The sequence below is a fragment of the Calypte anna genome, chromosome 2, assembly GCF_003957555.1.
Source record: "Calypte anna isolate BGI_N300 chromosome 2, bCalAnn1_v1.p, whole genome shotgun sequence".
Taxonomy (NCBI): domain Eukaryota; kingdom Metazoa; phylum Chordata; class Aves; order Apodiformes; family Trochilidae; genus Calypte; species Calypte anna.
The window spans coordinates 146,842,202-146,859,841 of NC_044245.1; the positions used below are offsets into that span (position 1 = coordinate 146,842,202).

Sequence of the window (17,640 nt, forward strand, 5' to 3'; positions counted from 1 at the left end):
TAGATGGTCATGTTAAAAAGTGAACTGATAAATGGCAGTGATGATGGGAAGTAAGAACTGAACAGTGGTCATAAGTACAAGCAATAAATTAGTGGATATTTGGTGAAAGTGGATATTTAACATTTTAAGAGCCTGTAAGACTCCTAGTTCTGGATTGACAGGAAGCTGAACATGAGCCAGCAGTGTGCCCAGGTGGCCAAGAAGGCCAATGGCATCCTGGCCTGGATCAGGAACAGTGTGGCCAGCAGGTCCAAGGAAGGGATTCTGCCCCTGTACGGGGGGGGCTGGTCTCTTTCACCAGACAACTTTCAACAAGACAAGAGGGCATGGTCTTAAGTTGTGCCAGGGGTTAGATATTAGAAATATCTAGTTTAGATATTAGAAAGAATTTCTTTACAGAGAAGGTGATCAGACATTGGAATGGGCTGCCAGGGAAGTAGTGGATTCTCCGTGTCTGGAGATATTTAAAAAGAGACTGGATGTGGCACTCAGTGCCATGGGCTGGGAACTGCAGCAGTAGTGGATCAAGGGTTGGACTTGATGATCTCTGAGGTCCCTTCCAACCCAGCCAATTCTATGATTCTATGATTCTACTTGTGAAGTACCTGGCTAACAGGGGGCTGAAGCAGAGCAAGGATGGCATCAGGAAGAAGATAAGAACTGATGACTGGGTGGAGATTACTCCCCTTTCCTGAGGGCGAACCTTCAATGCTGAGATACCCCTGGAGGCATGATTATGTACCTGGCTAAAGTGGCTGGAAGAGAGGAGGAGTGGCATCTGGAAGAATCTCAGAATCTCTCTCTCTTCCCATTTTTTTATCCTTTATTTCTCCACTTCTCTCTCTCATTCTTTGTTACAATTTTCTTACCACTTTTTCTCATAGAATCATAGAACTGGCTGGGTTGGAAGGGACCTCAGAGATCATCAAGTCCAACCCTTGATCCACTACCACTGCAGTTCCCAGCCCATGGCACTGAGTGCCACATCCAGTCTCTTTTGAAATATCCCCAGACACGGAGAATCCACTACTTCCCTGGGCAGCCCATTCCAATGTCTGATCACCCTCTCCCTAAAGAAATTCTTTCTAATATCCAACCTAAACCTCCCCTGGCACAACTTGAGACCCTGCCCTCTTGTCTTGCTGAGAGTTGCCTGGGAAAAGAGACCAACCACCCCCCGGCTCCAACCTCCTTTCAGGGAGTTGTAGAGAGTGATGAGGTCTCCCCTGAGCCGCCTCTTCTCCAGCCTGAACACCCCCAGCTCCCTCAGCCCTTCCTCACAGGACTTGTGCTCGAGTCCCTTCACCAGCCTGGTTGCCCTCCTTTGGACCTGCTCCAGGACCTCAATCTCCTTCATGCACTGAAGGGCCCAGAACTGGACACAGGACTCAAGCTGTGGCCTCACCAGGGCTGAGTACTCTCTCTCTTTCTCTGATATCTTCTTTTCCTCTCTCCCTCTTTTGCTGGCTCTATATTTTGCCTGTGTCAGTTGTCAAATAAAATGTGCTTGCACCCAACCTTTTCTATGGTTGGACTTTGTTTCGCGTATCCAAAACAAAAATAAATTTTAATGTTACTTCAGACCGTAACATTTGGTGCAGTCAGCAGGATTGTAACACCAGAGTAGTGGTGGAGTCCCCATCCCTGGAGGTATTTCAAAGAGGTGTAGATGTTGGACTTAGGGACATGGTTTAGTGGTAGAATTGTCAGTGTTATGTGTATGTTTGCACTCCATGATCTTAGCAACCTTTTCCAACACCTAAATGATTCTATGGTTCTGAATCCTCAGCCAGAAAGGTCACTGAAACAACTTTAAATCAAAGCGTTTTCTCTTTGGAAAGCAAGTATTATTTTACATGCTGAAACATTTCTGCATCATTTACAAGATGTAACTAAAATCATTCACTTGCTAAAGTTACAGGAAAAAAAGCTTTTTGTGTGAAAAGCATCAGTGATGTACATTTCCTAGCCCCTGGCCCAGCCTGACTGAATTCAAGTAAGTGACAATTAAGAATCACAAAATAATTTCACCAGCTACCCAGAAGATCAAATCCTTGTATTTGGGAAGTGTTGTGTTAATTAAAAACCTTCTAATTAAAACTTGCTTAGAGGGAAAATGAAAGTAATTATTAAAAAAAAAACAAGTAAATTTTATGTATCAAAAAAGTATAAGGACAATTGAAAGACATCAGTGAAGAAAAATCTTCTTTTAAACATATTAATAAGAAAATGAATTTTATCACAGGTAAGCTATGAAAAGGGGAATAGTCCATCTATTGAAATAAAAAGATATTAAATTATTTTATTTTGTATTTGAGAAAATACTAGATGATTCATTCATAGTATGCTATAATAAAATGCTTTCCAATCCAACATGGTTTTAATTTCTGAAGCTTCATCAAAAGAAACAGAAATTCAAAGTGATTTCCAGAGTGCACTACAGTATTTGAAATGTCCAAATCCCCAACATTTCAAAGGCTAAAAAAAAATACATTAAAATATGGTAATATTTAAAGCACATCAATAACAGACCAAGCATCTACTCAAAACATGATACACACACAAAAAAAGGAGAAGTATAAAAAAGTAACTTACTGAAAGGACAACCAGGTATTAAATACTAGTTAACACAAGTAATGGAACATAAAAAATTTGCCAAAAGTCTTCTATTGCTTTACAGGTATGGGGGAGAAAAAGGTAGCAGTGCAACTGTGTCCCAGTTTCACTGTGGCATTTCAAAGTTCAGCAGTATTCTCATTAAGAAGTCTGCATCCAAAATAAGCACGGCCCATTAAATGGATTAAAAATTAGCAGACCATGAAATACCAGCAGTAAATAGAAGTCTTCATCATCAGCAGTAAATAAGTATGTTTCTAGAGGGCTCTAACATGGATCATAAGCTGAGGTTATTCGACATTGATCAAAACCTTATCTCCACACATCTATAATTTATGTCTCAAAAATTAACATGATCAACATGAGCTCAAAGAGCTCTACAGGCCTGCAGCATGGCTATTTTCCAACCAGCTGAACAGGTTTTATATTTAGACACAACTAATATTATGTTGGATTATGGATTTTTACCATTATGGCTTTTATAAAACTTTCAAAAGACAAGAGGGAGGAAAGAAGAGAACAAACAGCAATTCTCAACTGTTAGAAAATGTTGATGTTGGCTTCCTCACTCATGGCAAAACATCAGCCCCTGTTTTCAACAATTGCTTAAAGCTAGGCCTAGAAATAACAAGTAAATATAATCTGCTTGTCCCCTTCTCCCAGCATAAAAAACCCAGTGTTTTTTAAGTGTTAAGCAGAGCCTTTGCCAAGAAATAATGGGAAATATTGGCAACCTGTTGCCAACGTTTTGACTGGCCCCTACATGCATGAGTTCTATAAAATAGGATTCAATCAGCACTGCCCTGATCTTCCAGAGCTGAATTCTACTCAATATTCAGCATGAAGAACAAGAGTCCATGCAGTATGATACATCTCTTCCATGGTAAAACTTAAAACGCAAAAACATGAGATTAATTCAGATTTAACACTTCCCAGCTAAACACAATGATGCTTTTTTTAGCACAAGTTAAGGGTTAGACTCCTAAGGGAACTTCAGCATCACATTTCTGCACCAATTTGACAGCCAAACCAGAGAGATACTATCCACAGATTAAGGAAGGTAGTTTGGGGTTTCTATTGTAAAATATTAAAGTTATTCCTAGAATAGAGACCCACAAGAGGCACAGTGGCTGACAGCATTTGTGCTCTCAGAACAAATTATTTTTCATGGAAACTTTTGCTCTAACATCTCCCCTCAGTCATGTTATCAAAGTACTAGAAAAGTCTACAGAAGTTTGCTTAATAAAATTCCAGTTTTTAAAAACTACCTCATTTTATTTTCTAAAAATAAAATAATAAATAAATAAATAAATAAAAATAATGTTGAAAGTAGTATTAAGTTTGTTGTCTAAAAACTTCTGGAAGAAGAAGTATGTGCCTCCTTCATGTATGTAGGTGGGAACCTGCCTGCAGAATGTACTGACCAGGGAACTCAAGTAACACAGTCACCTGCACTTGATACTGAACATCTTTGAGGTCCACGGAAAATGAATCAATGCAGTCCCCATACTTCAGTAATTCAGTTAGGTTATAAAGCATATATGTCTTGGCTGCCAATATGATCCAAGATCATAGAATCATAGAATCATAGAATTGGCTGGGTTGGAAGGGACCTCAGAGATCATCAAGTCCAACCCTTGATCCACTGCCGCTGTGGTTCCCAGCCCATGGCACTGAGTGCCACATCCAGTCTCTTTTGAAATATCTCCAGGGATGGAGAATCCACTACTTCCCTGGGCAGCCCATTCCAATGCTTGATCACTCTCTCTGTAAAGAAATTCTTTGTAATATCCAACCTAAACCTCCCCTGGCACAACTTGAGACCGTGCCCTCTTGTCTTGTTGAAAGTCGTCTAGGAAAAGAGCCCAACCCCCCCCTGGCTCCAACCTCCTTTCAGGGAGTTGTAGAGAGCGATGAGGTCTCCCCTGAGCCTCCTCTTCTCCAGGCTGAACACCCCCAGCTCCCTCAGCCTCTCCTCATAGGGTCTGTGCTCGAGTCCCTTCACCAGCCCAGTTGCCCTCCTTTGGACCTGCTCCAGGACCTCAATCTCCTTCATGCACTGAGGGGCCCAGAACTGGACACAGGACTCGAGGTGTGGCCTCACCAGGGCTGAGTACAAACTAAAGCAACCCCAATACATTAGTCAACTTACTTTCCCACTGTAATATACAGCTTTTGTTCCAACACATTTTGGCATTATACATCCACACTCCATGTTTTCCAGCAAAGCTGCTACCAGCTGCAACTCCAGCGTATGCACAGCACCACAAAACAGGTACCTGCATCCCAGGTACCTTGTCAGAGCTCACTGAATCCACTCTCCAATGCTGGAAAAGCTCAGGGGAAATGTATTTTTTCCCCTGTGAGTACAGATTAAAAGTGGGGTGACCCAGGTGGAGAGTAAATGTACAGCTCTGTACTTGGTTTAACCAGAACTCAAAACACTATTTTCCTAGGACACCACTAGAAGCTGTGTGACCATGCTGGTTCTGTAACAATTCCATCTGATCACATACAACCATCTACTCCTGTCTAACCCACACCTTAAGCAAGCACCTCCCAGACAATAAATTGTCAGTGTGAAGAGAGCAATCATCTTGCATGCTCCACAAATAGTTAGATGAGGTGTCTTTCTTCAGTAAATGTGAAAAAAAAAATATTGAAGATGTTAGACAGAACATAATAAAGCTGGTTAAATAATGAAAAAGGTCACAGAGTAAAACATTAATTTTCATTATAGAGACTATAATCTGAAAATAAATATAATGTTCACTCTTTGGTTATACACTTCATTTTCTCTGTGATACTACATCCTGAGTTTCATGAAATGTTTGATGACATCCAACTGAGAACTCAAATCTCTTACCATATTTTTTCTGAATACCAATTATCTTCAAAAATCCAATCCTTGACAAAGATATCCTATTAGCCTTTCATTATTGATGCCTAGTGGCTGTTTTTTCTCTCTCTCAAACTCTCTCTACACTTCATGCTAGGCCTTAATCTAAACAAGGTGTTGCTCATAGGGCTGATTTTATGATGTGCCTTGGAAACACAAGCACAAAAAGGAACATAAGACTTAGAATAGGACAGTGAAGATGCCAGCTTGAAAATGCAGCAGCTGGGAAGGAACAGCTAAAAAAGGCATCAGTTCCAGTTGAGTTCCACACTCCATGGACAGAGATAGCATCCAACTCATGGAGCTTCAGTATGATCAGGCATCTAACTTAAATCTCAGCTGCAACTACACAAGTAAAAAATACTTTTCTTTGACTGTACCAAAAACTCTTGAATTATACTTAACCTCACCCCCCCCCAGTGAAAAAACCACACCCAAAACCATCTCTCCTTCTGAAATTAAAGAACATATATATATATAAAATATATATATACACTGTGAAAGTGTTGGTGATCAAAGGTTCCATTTTTGCCCTAAAAACTTCTCAAAACAATGACATTTTGATATTTTTCCACAATAGTGTGAGCAACTTCTGTAAACAGAGGAGACTTCATCCTTTCAGTATCCTTCAAATTTGGACAGGTACTGTGGAAAAAAGACTATTTTGGATTCTTACCTCACAATGGGCAATTTGGTGAATGGAACAGGAGGTAACTTCAAACCATCTGGAAGAGTGATGAATTCCATCGTACCAGGGCATTTTGCTGTGTAGCTTTCCAAGCTCTGTGTTACATCTTTCTTTTCTAGAAAATAATTTTGTTTAAAGTAAAATTAGAACAACAGCTTCCTACTTCCATGTAACAAAAGTTTAAGATAAAGTCACAAGCTAAAGTTTTACTTGGTTTTTTGTATTTATATAAAATAATACTAATGGAATGCCAACTGTTTGCATATAGGGCTTAGAGGTATGTTTCAGAACCCTTAATAGACAAATCAAATAAAATTAAGTGGCACTTTTCTGGACTTCTCACAATTTTTGAAGTGTCAGCCTATACCTACTTTTTGTTAATTTTTTCATTGTCAAGATAAAAATTTCTACAATTTACCAAGGAAATCAACATATCCAACACAACAGGCCTCAAGCATGTTAAGGTTATTAATAATAGAATTTGGGGGGGAACAAGCCGAGTTCTGAAATATTAGCTGAAACAATACCAAAGGCAAAGAGAAACAAATGACTTGTGGTGTTACCTTGTGTTAAAACTAAAAAATTCTTAAAATAAATGTACTGTATTATGCTACTAAATCGTAACAACCTGTAAGAAAATGTTTATTTGTTTTTGCTTAAAAATACAAGAGCATTCAATAAATGTGTTATTTGGGTTGTGTTCAATAACCTTTAATAAATTCTATTTTCAACAATGTATACAACTGCATCTCCAGGAAAAAAATGTCCATTTGGAAAGATGTGTGCTGAACAGAAAATAATTTTTCTCTGATGAAAAGGGAGCCTGCAAACAGAAATAAGCCTGAGTGTGTGTTCAGGGAGGAGAACAGGACAGCTAAAAAGTCTTTGCTTATGTTGCTTTAAAGCACAGTGAACATTCCTCCACATCCATGCTACCATAAAAATAACTTCAGTAATTAAACTGCTTCTAGAAAACACTTCTGATAGCAAAATACTCAATGATAAAATTGAAAAGGGGAGAATAATAGGAAATACTGCTTTCAAAAATAACCTTCTTGGACAAATGGATTTGACTTAGCAATGTTTTAGAAGTGAGGGTACTTTGGGGTGGCTTTTATGACAAGAGACTCAGAGTAACCCCCATGTCAGGTCTCACCAACTCCAAAATGGACCCAACTGCTGATCAAAGATGGGCCCACCAGCTGTGCATTCAAGAAAGGGTAAAAATTCTGTGTAGCAGCTGTGAGAGGGAGAAGTGAGAAAAACTGGAGAGAAAATATCCTATAAACTGAAACACTGTCTTGGGCCCTGAAAAACAAACATTAGTGAATGTCTGTGTGCTATGAGGTTACTATCAATCAAGTTTGTAAACTTCTAAGGCCCTGAGTAAGCAGTCTTTCGAAGTAAATCAACATTCTCAAGGTCTTCTCCATTAAATTTCACCATATTAACAACAAATTGCTTTCTTTGTGCCTATGTTTCACTGAGCCACTCACCACATTTTACTTGGGTGGAGAAAATGTTCCAAAAAATACACTCTTAGAATTACACATACACTCAGAACAGTGCAGCCCAGCCAGGAGGAGTAGAGGTTCAAGACTGAGTATTTTCATCAAAATTTCAGGCTACAGCATTGGGCTTATTTCAAAAAATCATCAAATAGTTTGGGTTGGAAGCACCCTTTAAGATCATCAAGTACAACTGTTAAGCTAGACCACTGACAAGTCCACCACTAAACCATGTCCCTTAGCACCACATCTAAACATCTTTTTAACACCTGCAGGGACAGTGACTGCACTGCTTCCTTGGACAGCCTGGTCCACTACCTGACAACCTTGCCAGGAAATAATTTTTCCTTAATATCCAATCTAAACTTCTTCTGGCAAAAATTGCCAGGCTATGTGAGCAAGTGCACATAGTACAAGTCAAAACAAAAAACTTGTAAGTAGAATTTACTGAGATGGTAAACCACAGAGAATGATGAAGTCAACAGTCCAGCATGCATTTAATTCTGCTTGAAACCAGAGTTCTGTCATTCTAAAGAATCAGTTTCCATTTCCTAGTGTGAAACACTGGCAGTTGTTGTCTTCAAAGTAAACGTGCTGCCACTTCTTGTATAGATTTGAGAGCTGCATTCTGATTTCCCAGTAGAAGCCCAGCATCCCTTCTGCAAAGACAAGGCTGAAACAAAGTATTTTTCCTGTGCTGGTGCTGTAGTTCTTGGCACTGCATCTCAGGTGAGATGCTAAAGGAATCTCCAACAGTAGAGAATATCAAGAAGAATCCATGACTCAAAAGAGCAAGAGCAGCAGGATCTTTCCCAAAACCCACTTCTGAAAGCAAATGTTGGAGCCTTTCTCCCTTGACTGAGCACCTTTTCTATCCGGCCTCCGTGTTATGAATGAATGATACAAATTTCTCTGTTTAGTCAAATCTGCAAAGTCTAACAGTTGTCAAAAGCCTGCTACAGACTGCTAGTTTCAAACAGCTCTAGAAGAATTTTCCCAGCATCTGTCTGGCTGTCATCATATTTTGACAAAATCAGAAGCTGCACAGACCTCCCGAGAGCATCTCTTTAACTACTAAGTCTCCTGACCCATAGTTTAGAAAACTGTGACTGAAACAGTTATCACCAGTACTTATCTTTCTCTTTGCAAAGATGAGATAAAAACCAGCTACTCTTTGATGTCTTTACCCACCTGGTGTCTTCATGCTTGTACACATGTCAGCAGGAAAGCAATCACCACTTGATCCTCTGACCTCTGAATTCACCTCAACAGCTTTAAAAGCCTGCACTGCAGCTGGAAACACTACTGGATGCTCTTGTGTAGGTACAGACACTCCATTATTGAGTGAGAAGTGATGGGTTATTTTCTTGTCTAGAATAGCTACATTCAGGGGTTTTTTTACCCCCAGTTTTTCTCCAGACTCATGGAAAGATCAGGAGCAGAGAAAGGTTGCAACCAAATAAAGCTGAACAAAGCCAGAATCAGTATTACCACTCAACCACATACTTCTCAGTTTGTTTAGTATAACCTCAAATTACAATTTCCCCATTTCATACCAAATTGTTCTCTTTACCTTTTTTGGCTGCTTCAGACAACTTAAAAATTGGTGAGTATACCACTATTCTTGGGATTTTATTGCCTAATTATTTCATGTCAACACAATAAGCACTGAGTTTGTCACAAAGCTGCTTCAAACCTTTTTCTCATAGGAGAACACAAAAAACCTGAAAGCTCCAGTTGCATAGTTAGAAACCATTTCTGACTGAAAGCTATGTGTGAAATAAAGAAAAAAAAAAAGTCTTTCTGCTAGTTTCACTATAATGTGAAATCATATTTCACAACATTGGACCCATTGAAAAATCAGACTAGGGTAGGAAAGAAGGTCAGTTATAGAGTAACAATTTTAAGCACTTCAGTAAACATGATTTCAGTGTCACACAAATAGCACTTGATGCCTAGGCAGATAACAGAGAAAATTGGAACACAACTGCTAAAACTGAATGGCTTGGCTTTTTACTTTAATGTTTGAAAAATATTTAAATGCCTGCATTCAGTCTCAGTCACTACCCATTGAGAACAAAATAAAATATTAAAAATATTTGTTCTCCAGTAAACAACTGGTTGATCTTGTTTTGGTCATTGTGTCCCTTGCAGAAAAACCTCCAGCAAATTAAAATGAAGAAAGGGAACAGTTTATGGGAACAGTTTATGTCTGATCTGTCACTTTCACTGGAAGAGAAACAACTTTCTGTTTCCTTATGCAACTTGCTAAAATACTGAAAAAGGAAGCTGGGAAAAAAATAGCCAAAAGCTTTCTGACTTCAATTGTCCTGTGGTGATAAGTCCAGAATCAGAGTTTTAACAGAAAACACTACTGCCCAGGGTTCTTTTTAATGGTGGCTGAGCTTTTCCTTCCCCCTTGAAAACAAATATTCTGAGTGACCTGCCCTGGCCTTGGTCCTGCTCTGGCAGGGGGATTGGCCTCTATGAATCTTCAAAGGTCCCTTTCAGCCCCTGACATTCTGTGATTCTGTTATGATCAAAAAGGAGAAGTCAGAAGAGACCTGGAGCCCCTGAGAAGTGGTAACCAGCTGGTCTAATCCAGTTCTCAGGAACAAAGAGTCAAACATCCTGATAACTTACTGCCAGAACTTAACAAGACAGAGAAGTCAGCCTGAGAGCAGGAAAACCATGAGAAACAGTAGTTGCTGTGCCCAGAAACATAGGTCTGTCCTTCACAAAAAGACAGAAAATTGCTTCATGAGCCTTCTGGCAACTAGAGAAAAAAAATAAGTCAATGTCTGCTGCCATCAAGGCAGTGTATTCTTTCAACTAAAGGAAGAATTTTTTAAAGGCCACAAAATACATTAAGACCCTCACAAAAGCTGAGGTAGAAATTGAGTATTCATGGACAGGAACCACTACAAACTTCTGTCCTGGTTTGGGCCAGGATAAAGGTGATTTTCTGTTTTGTACTTTTACTTTTAGCTAAGTCTCCTTAAGTAGCTGCACTTGCTGAAATTAACAGCAAGTTTCTCAGACAGTGTGTGCTTCTTGGATTGATAACACTTGATGTTTATAGTTACTGCTAGAGACTGGTGTGCAGAGCCAAGGACACTGCTCAGCTCTGAGGAAAACATTTTACCGTCCAGGAGGATAAAGAGGTCCCACCTGCAGCCCTCCTTTGGGGAGGAACAGACAAGATAGATGCCAGAACTGACCAAACAGAGGATTCTATCCCATATATGTCACACTCAGTATAAATTTGAGGGATCACGAGGGCCAAGCCAGATTTCTGGATTTCCGGATTTCCTGATTTTCCTGCTTCCCTTCCTTCACCCAGCATCCTGGAAGGATCCCGTCCGTTCGTCTGCCTGTGGTCCTGATCCATGCCAGCCTGAATCTGTCTGTTCCTGCCTCCAGCTCCCCACTGCTGCTGACCCCAGGAGTCCAGCCTGGACTTTCCCAGGGCTGCCCTGCAGCCTCGGTGGTGACGTGAGAGTTATTGGGGGAAAGGAGGGGGGAATGTGGTTTCCATTTTCCTGTATATTTGTATATTTCCTGTATATTTAGTAATTTTTCCTATTTATCATTACTGTTTCATTAAAGCTGTGTGGTTTAGTTTCCAACCCATCAGTCTCTCTCCCTTATTCTCTCTCCTTTCTTTATCAAGGAGGAGAGAGAGACTAATAGAGAGCGTCGGGTATTCGGTTTAATCGCCGGGTCAGTGTTAAACCCTGACAACTTCTTGCCTTGAAGTTAATCCCTGGAGTACAGCACATATGCAAAGGTCTTTCAGGTAGTCCCTCCACTCTAATTTAGGAGAGATGCAGATGGAACACTGTCTTGTTGCATACTCAGCCTATTTGTACACTGAGTACATCACTCTTTACTACCACAAACAAGGCAGTAATTTCAGTGAGGTACCTCAGCAGGACTTGCATGATTAATCCACTAATTCAGTACTTCAGTTGGTTAATTCAGCAGAACTGAGCAGGTCTCCTTTAATGTGCAGGCAAGTGTCACCTGTTTTTCCATGATATTAGGTCTGATAGGTATTAGATGACAGCATTTTCTAGAGTTTTAGTAAACCAACATCATCTCTAATATTGTTCTGAAAAATAGATGGAGCGAGTAAACATAACTTCAAACTGCTCAGAGATCTGATACTTGTAGAAGCTGCTTTGAAAGCAATGCAAGGAAGGCTGGGTTTTCATTTTAATGTTCTTTACTGCAATAAACCTCAGCACTCACCAATGGTTTTATATTGCCCTGAGCAGCTACATTTCAGACTCCTACCTGTATTCATGAGGTTAGTTGGACAGGAGGGACACAGAAGCTGACTGACCAACTGGATGCCAAAAGGACCAAGCTCAATGAGAATTTATGGTCTCTTTTCTTCTTTGCCTCCTTGAGGAATTGTTAGCACCTACTTTTCCTATGTATAAACAAGTGTCATGAAACTGGAACAAAATTAACATTTCTGATTTGTTCTCCACACCACGTTTTGTCAATGGACTCCAAAGCAATTCTTAGGGGGAACCCAGAAAGGCACTAGCAGACAGCATATTTTATGAATCCTGCTTCTCTGAGAAATCAAGGAAAATAAATGTCTAAATAAATACATTGGAGACTAAAACTAATAAAATTCAGTTCGACATGGAATAGAGCAGGAAGAACAGGAAAATAATTAAACTATACAAGACACAGTTTCTTGAACAGATCATCATGAACAATATCAAGGAAAGTGACTTCATCCACACAAAGAAGCCAGTGAAGGCAAAGGGATTGTTATTTGCTATGTAATCCTCATCTCTGAAAAAGAAATTATCAGCTTTTCTCCTAGTTCTGCAGGAAAGGGGATGCAGGCAGGGAGGAAGATAATCTTTTAAACATTAAAAAAATATAGAAGAGAAGGCTTTTTTGCTTCTAAGATGGCCAAAACAGAGAGACAGAATGGCAAGAGACTGACTAGATAGTCAAGCCTTCTACTACAAGATTTTTAACAATTATTTTTAAATTTCCACACATTAAGTCTCATCCAGTTTAAAATTCACAGCCAGCACAAAAATACTTTTAGATAAAAACTCATGAAAAATTGACACAGCTGAGGTCAAAAAGTTCAGAAACATGCCATTAAAATTTCAGTATCTGGCTCTCCACCGTATCTGAAAACTTCAGATGTCTGCATAATGTGAATAGTACAAAAACATATTTTGTACATAAAAAATCACTATGTAAACCTCAGAACAGTATTAATGATTTTTTTCACATTAAGAAATACCAGAAGACCTACCTTAGCATAAAGTAGATTAAGCATAGATAACTTCATAGAATAGAATAGAATAGAATAGAATAGAATAGAATAGAATAGAATAGAATAGAATAGAATAGGCTGGGTTGGAAGGGACCTCAAAGATCATCGAGTCCAACCCATGAACCACCGTTGCGGTTGCTAGACCATGGCACTGAGTGCCACATCCAGTCTCTTTTTAAATATCTCCAGGGACGGAGAATCCACTACTTCCCTGGGCAGCCCATTCCAATGTCTGATCACCCTCTCCATAAAGAAATTCTTTCTAATATCCAACCTAAACCTCCCCTGGCACAACCTGAGACCGTGCCCTCTTGTCTTGTTGAAAGTCTTCTGGCAAAAGAGTCCAACCCCCACCTGGCTCCAACCTCCTTTCAGGGAGTTGTAGAGAGCAATGAGGTCTCCCCTGAGCCTTCTCTTCTCCAGGCTGAACAACCCCAGCTCTCTCAGCCTCTCCTCATAGGGTCTGTGCTCACGTCCCTTCACCAGCCTGGTTGCCCTCCTTTGGACCTGCTCCAGCACCTCAATCTCCTTCCTGAACTGAGGGGCCCAGAACTGGACACAGTACTCGAGGTGTGGCCTCACCAGAGCTGAGAGTTCAAAGCAGGCCGGCCGCCGGCATACTGCAGCTAGGAATAATGGAATAGGACTCCGGTTCTATTTTGTTGCTTTTCGGAAATGGGGCCATGATTAAGAGGGACGACTGAATCACAGAATCACAGAATCCTAGGGGTTGGAAGGGACCTCGAAAGATCATCTAGTCCAACCCCCCCTGCCAGAGCAGGGCCACCTAGAGTACATCACATAGGAACGTGTCCAGACGGGTTTTGAATGTCTCCAGTGAAGGAGACTCCACAACCTCCCTGGGCAGCCTGTTCCAGGGCTCTGTCACCCTTACAGGAAAAAAAATTTTCCAGATATTCAACTTGAACCTCCTATGCTCCAACTTACACCCATTACCCCTTGTCCTATCACTGGTCACCACTGAGAAGAGCCTAACTCCTTCTCCTTGACACTCACCCCTTACATATTTGAAAACATTGATGAGGTCACCCCTCAGTCTCCTTTTCTCCAAACTAAAGAGACCCAGCTCCCTCAGCCTTTCCTCATAAGGGAGATGTTCCACTCCCTTAATCATCTTAGTAGCTCTGCGCTGGTGCTGCTAGAGGTGAAATTCTTGGACCGGCGCAAGACGGCCTAGAGCGAAAGCATTTCCCAAGAATGTTTTCATTAATCAAGAACGAAAGTCGGAGGTTCGAAGACGATCAGATACCGTCGTAGTTCCGACCATAAACGATGCCGACTGGCGATCCGGTGGCGCGTTTACTTTGAGAAACTTCTAAAATAATAAAAGAAGTTAAGCACTGCTGCCAAGATGCTTCTGAGCAAAGGAGGCTTGATAAAAATTTACAGTGGCACAACTGCTAAACACATCCAATTTTATATTTTGGGTGGAAGAAGCACAGAGACATAAGATGGCAAGAACTACATACTAATTTCTGCAGGACATTTTTCTCAATACAATGTTATGCCAAGTCACAGGAATCTGGCCAGAGCATATTGTCATGAATCAAGGTTTAAATGCCTCCTCTAATGATACACAGAGAAAAGACCTGTGCTTTGAGACAAGAACATTTAAATTGCTATAAAAACTAAACTGCTGTTTGAAAAGTTACAACAAAAACCTGTCTGCTCTCTCAGAATGTATGTTTATAGTTGAGTTTTCCCAGCCTTTTGAAAAAACATTTCTTCACTATCACTCCTAGGTCATCATCATCATTTTTAAGGCATTGAATATTAATCAATGGACACCATATGGGGAGCTCACCAAGGGACACAGATGATCCTCCTGTAAAAACACAAATATTTCTTTTTACATATAAAATGCTGGTTTCAGTAGCAACCTTGATTCCACTTGGATTTAGAGAATAGCAGAAAGTCTGTTAAGTGCCATTATAAAAGTTGTTTGAATTTCAGTAACATAACTACTCCTAAAATAGCTTCCTTTACTATAAAAATATTAGCTCTTAAAAATGTAGCACCAATTCTTCATGTCTACATGTTGCCAGTTAAAGAATGCCTTCACCAAATCCATATTTTTTTCTGGAAAAAAAACTTGGCAACTTGTATTCATTTGAACAGTTTTGTCTTTTTCCTCAATTAATCAAACCAAGCTTGGTCACAAAGCAGAGTAAACCACATGGAGGTAGGAATTACAAGCTAAAGCTCAGCAAATTCATTCTGTTCATGAATGAATTTAAAACAAATTAACAGGAAAGTTTTGTCATTAAAAAATGGAGAAAATGTAACATAACAATATGATCAATCTTCTGTTTTACCTAAGAATTTTGATGTAGTTTTGGCTGGAGTTTTCTCTGTACTTCAACACACACATCTAAACAACAGTAACTCATATGTGAAAGACTTCCAGGTTTGTTTATAATGCTCTATCATTTGGAACAGTCAGCATTTAATTCACAGTACAATGATTTTTCTTTCATTCAACACATGACTTAAGAAACTATTGATCTTCATATTTTGTGGTATACAAACTTATTATTTTTAATCACTTTTGCTTGTTTACTCAGTCTCATCTCTTCGTTCCACTTCAAATTTAAGAAATTTACTGATTTTGGATGAGAACCAGTTACTGAAGGAGCACAAGGACCTCAAGGAGACCATCATTTGAAATAGATAAACACAAATAGATAGGCATTGTGGTTTTTTCCTCTTGCAGATCTTCACTTTCTACATAGTCTGAAAGACACATCTTTCAGGAAAATAAATTACACTTTTTTAATAAACAGTTTGAGTGAAGTTATTTAATAAGCCAGTTGTCTCTAGAAAACATTAATTACAGAGAGAGATTTTGAAAAAATAAACAGCCCATCGAGTTTTCTCCTGCTGCTACTAATTTAAATTTAAAACCACTTTTTTTTTTTTTTTTTTCAAAAAAGGAGGGGAGAGTGTTGCAGATAAACACCTCCCAGCAAGAAGAGCACGTAACAGTGCTGACATTCTATAGCACACAACTGAAAAAAACACAGAACTGGATGAAAATGGATGGGACTTTGATCAACCTGGTCATAGAATCATAGAATTGGCTGGGTTAGAAGGAACCTCAGAGATCATCAAGTCCAACCCTTGATCCACTACCACTGCAGTTCCCAGCCCATGGCACTGAGTGCCACATCCAGTCTCTTTTGAAATATCTCCAGACACGGAGAATCCACTACTTCCCTGGGCAGCCCATTCCAATGGCTGAGCACCCTCTCCATAAAGAAATTCTTCCTAATATCCAACCTAAACCTCCCTTGGCACAACTTGAGACCCTGCCCTCTTGTCTTGTTGAAAGTCGTCTGGGAAAAGAGACCAACCCCCCCCTGGCTCCAACCTCCTTTCAGGGAGTTGTAGAGAGTGATGAGGAATTCTGCTGCATCCCTTCACAGCCTCCTTGCTCTTCTCTGGACCTGCTTCAACACCTCAATCTCCTTCCTGAACTGACGGGCCCAGAACTGGACACAGGACTCAAGCTGTGGCCTCACCAGGGCTGAGTACAGGGGCAGAATCCCTTCCCTGGACCTGCTGGCCACGCTGTTCCTGATCCAGGCCAGGATGCCATTGGCCTTCTTGGCCACCTGGGCACACTGCTGGTTCATGTTCAGCTTCCTGTCAATCCAGACTCCCAGGTCCCTTTCTGCCTGGCTGCTCTCCAGCCACTCTGTCCCCAGGTCTTTGAGTAACCCTCCCATGCAGGGGGGTTGGAACTAGATAATCTTTAAGGTCTCTTCCAACCCAAACCGTTCTATAATTCTATAAAAACTCATGGTACCATGATGCAAAAGAATGAAGCATTAAGTGGCTTCTGAGCAACTTCCTTTTCCTTCATGTGCAGTCTCAGAAGACTTTTCTTACAAACTGTCAGGACACATTTCCAGTGAAGCTTTTTTAATATATTCATTCTCACACAATGTTGTCTCATTGCTATACATCAAACATAGAAGGGGTGATGAGACTGTCTGATTACATTTTTTTTCTAAATACACACTCACATACAATTCAAAATATACATACAGAGATTAGTTATGGCACAGTGCTGAAGCTGTAGAAGGATTTCCTATTAATGGCTAAGAAACCTACCATGCTGCTATAAATATTCCCTGGTAATTACATGGAAGATTTCAGTCTCCATCCTGAAATAATTTTATTTTAATATCAGAAGATCAAACAATCTCCCTTTTGAAAGATCTACTGGTTAGGCAAAAAACCTGAAGGCACTTTGCCAGCTAAAAGACAATGCATTGTACTGACACCAGTTCATTAGTGTCAGTTAAGTAAACCTTACTTCAAATCAGTTTACATCAGGTTTTAATTTGCATTATATTCTCTCTCTAGTCTGATTGCAGCTTCATTCTCTACAGCCCTTGAAATCAGTAACTTTAACCTTTCTAAAAATTAATTTATACACTACAGAGAATCCTAAGGGAAAAAGTAATATTTTTATAAAAGCAAAAGCCACAATTAATATTCTCCTCACTCAACATCATAATCTCATTCATTTATTGCTTCTTGCTATCTCTTCTAATAAGTGATTCATCAATGTACCAACAAAAGG

The 17,640-nt window shown here is 39.9% G+C and overlaps 1 protein-coding gene across 4 annotated transcripts in view; it reads right to left on the reverse strand.

The window, feature by feature from the left end:
- Positions 1 to 17,640, reverse strand: part of TRAPPC9 (trafficking protein particle complex 9) — a 504,673-nt gene that overhangs the window by 452,753 nt on the left and 34,280 nt on the right. For all 4 annotated transcript variants that reach the window (XM_030445091.1, XM_030445093.1, XM_030445094.1 and 1 more), the window contains one exon: positions 6,192 to 6,318. In XM_030445091.1, coding sequence (XP_030300951.1) covers positions 6,192 to 6,318 — 127 coding nt within the window. The remainder of the gene's footprint in view (positions 1 to 6,191; positions 6,319 to 17,640) is intronic.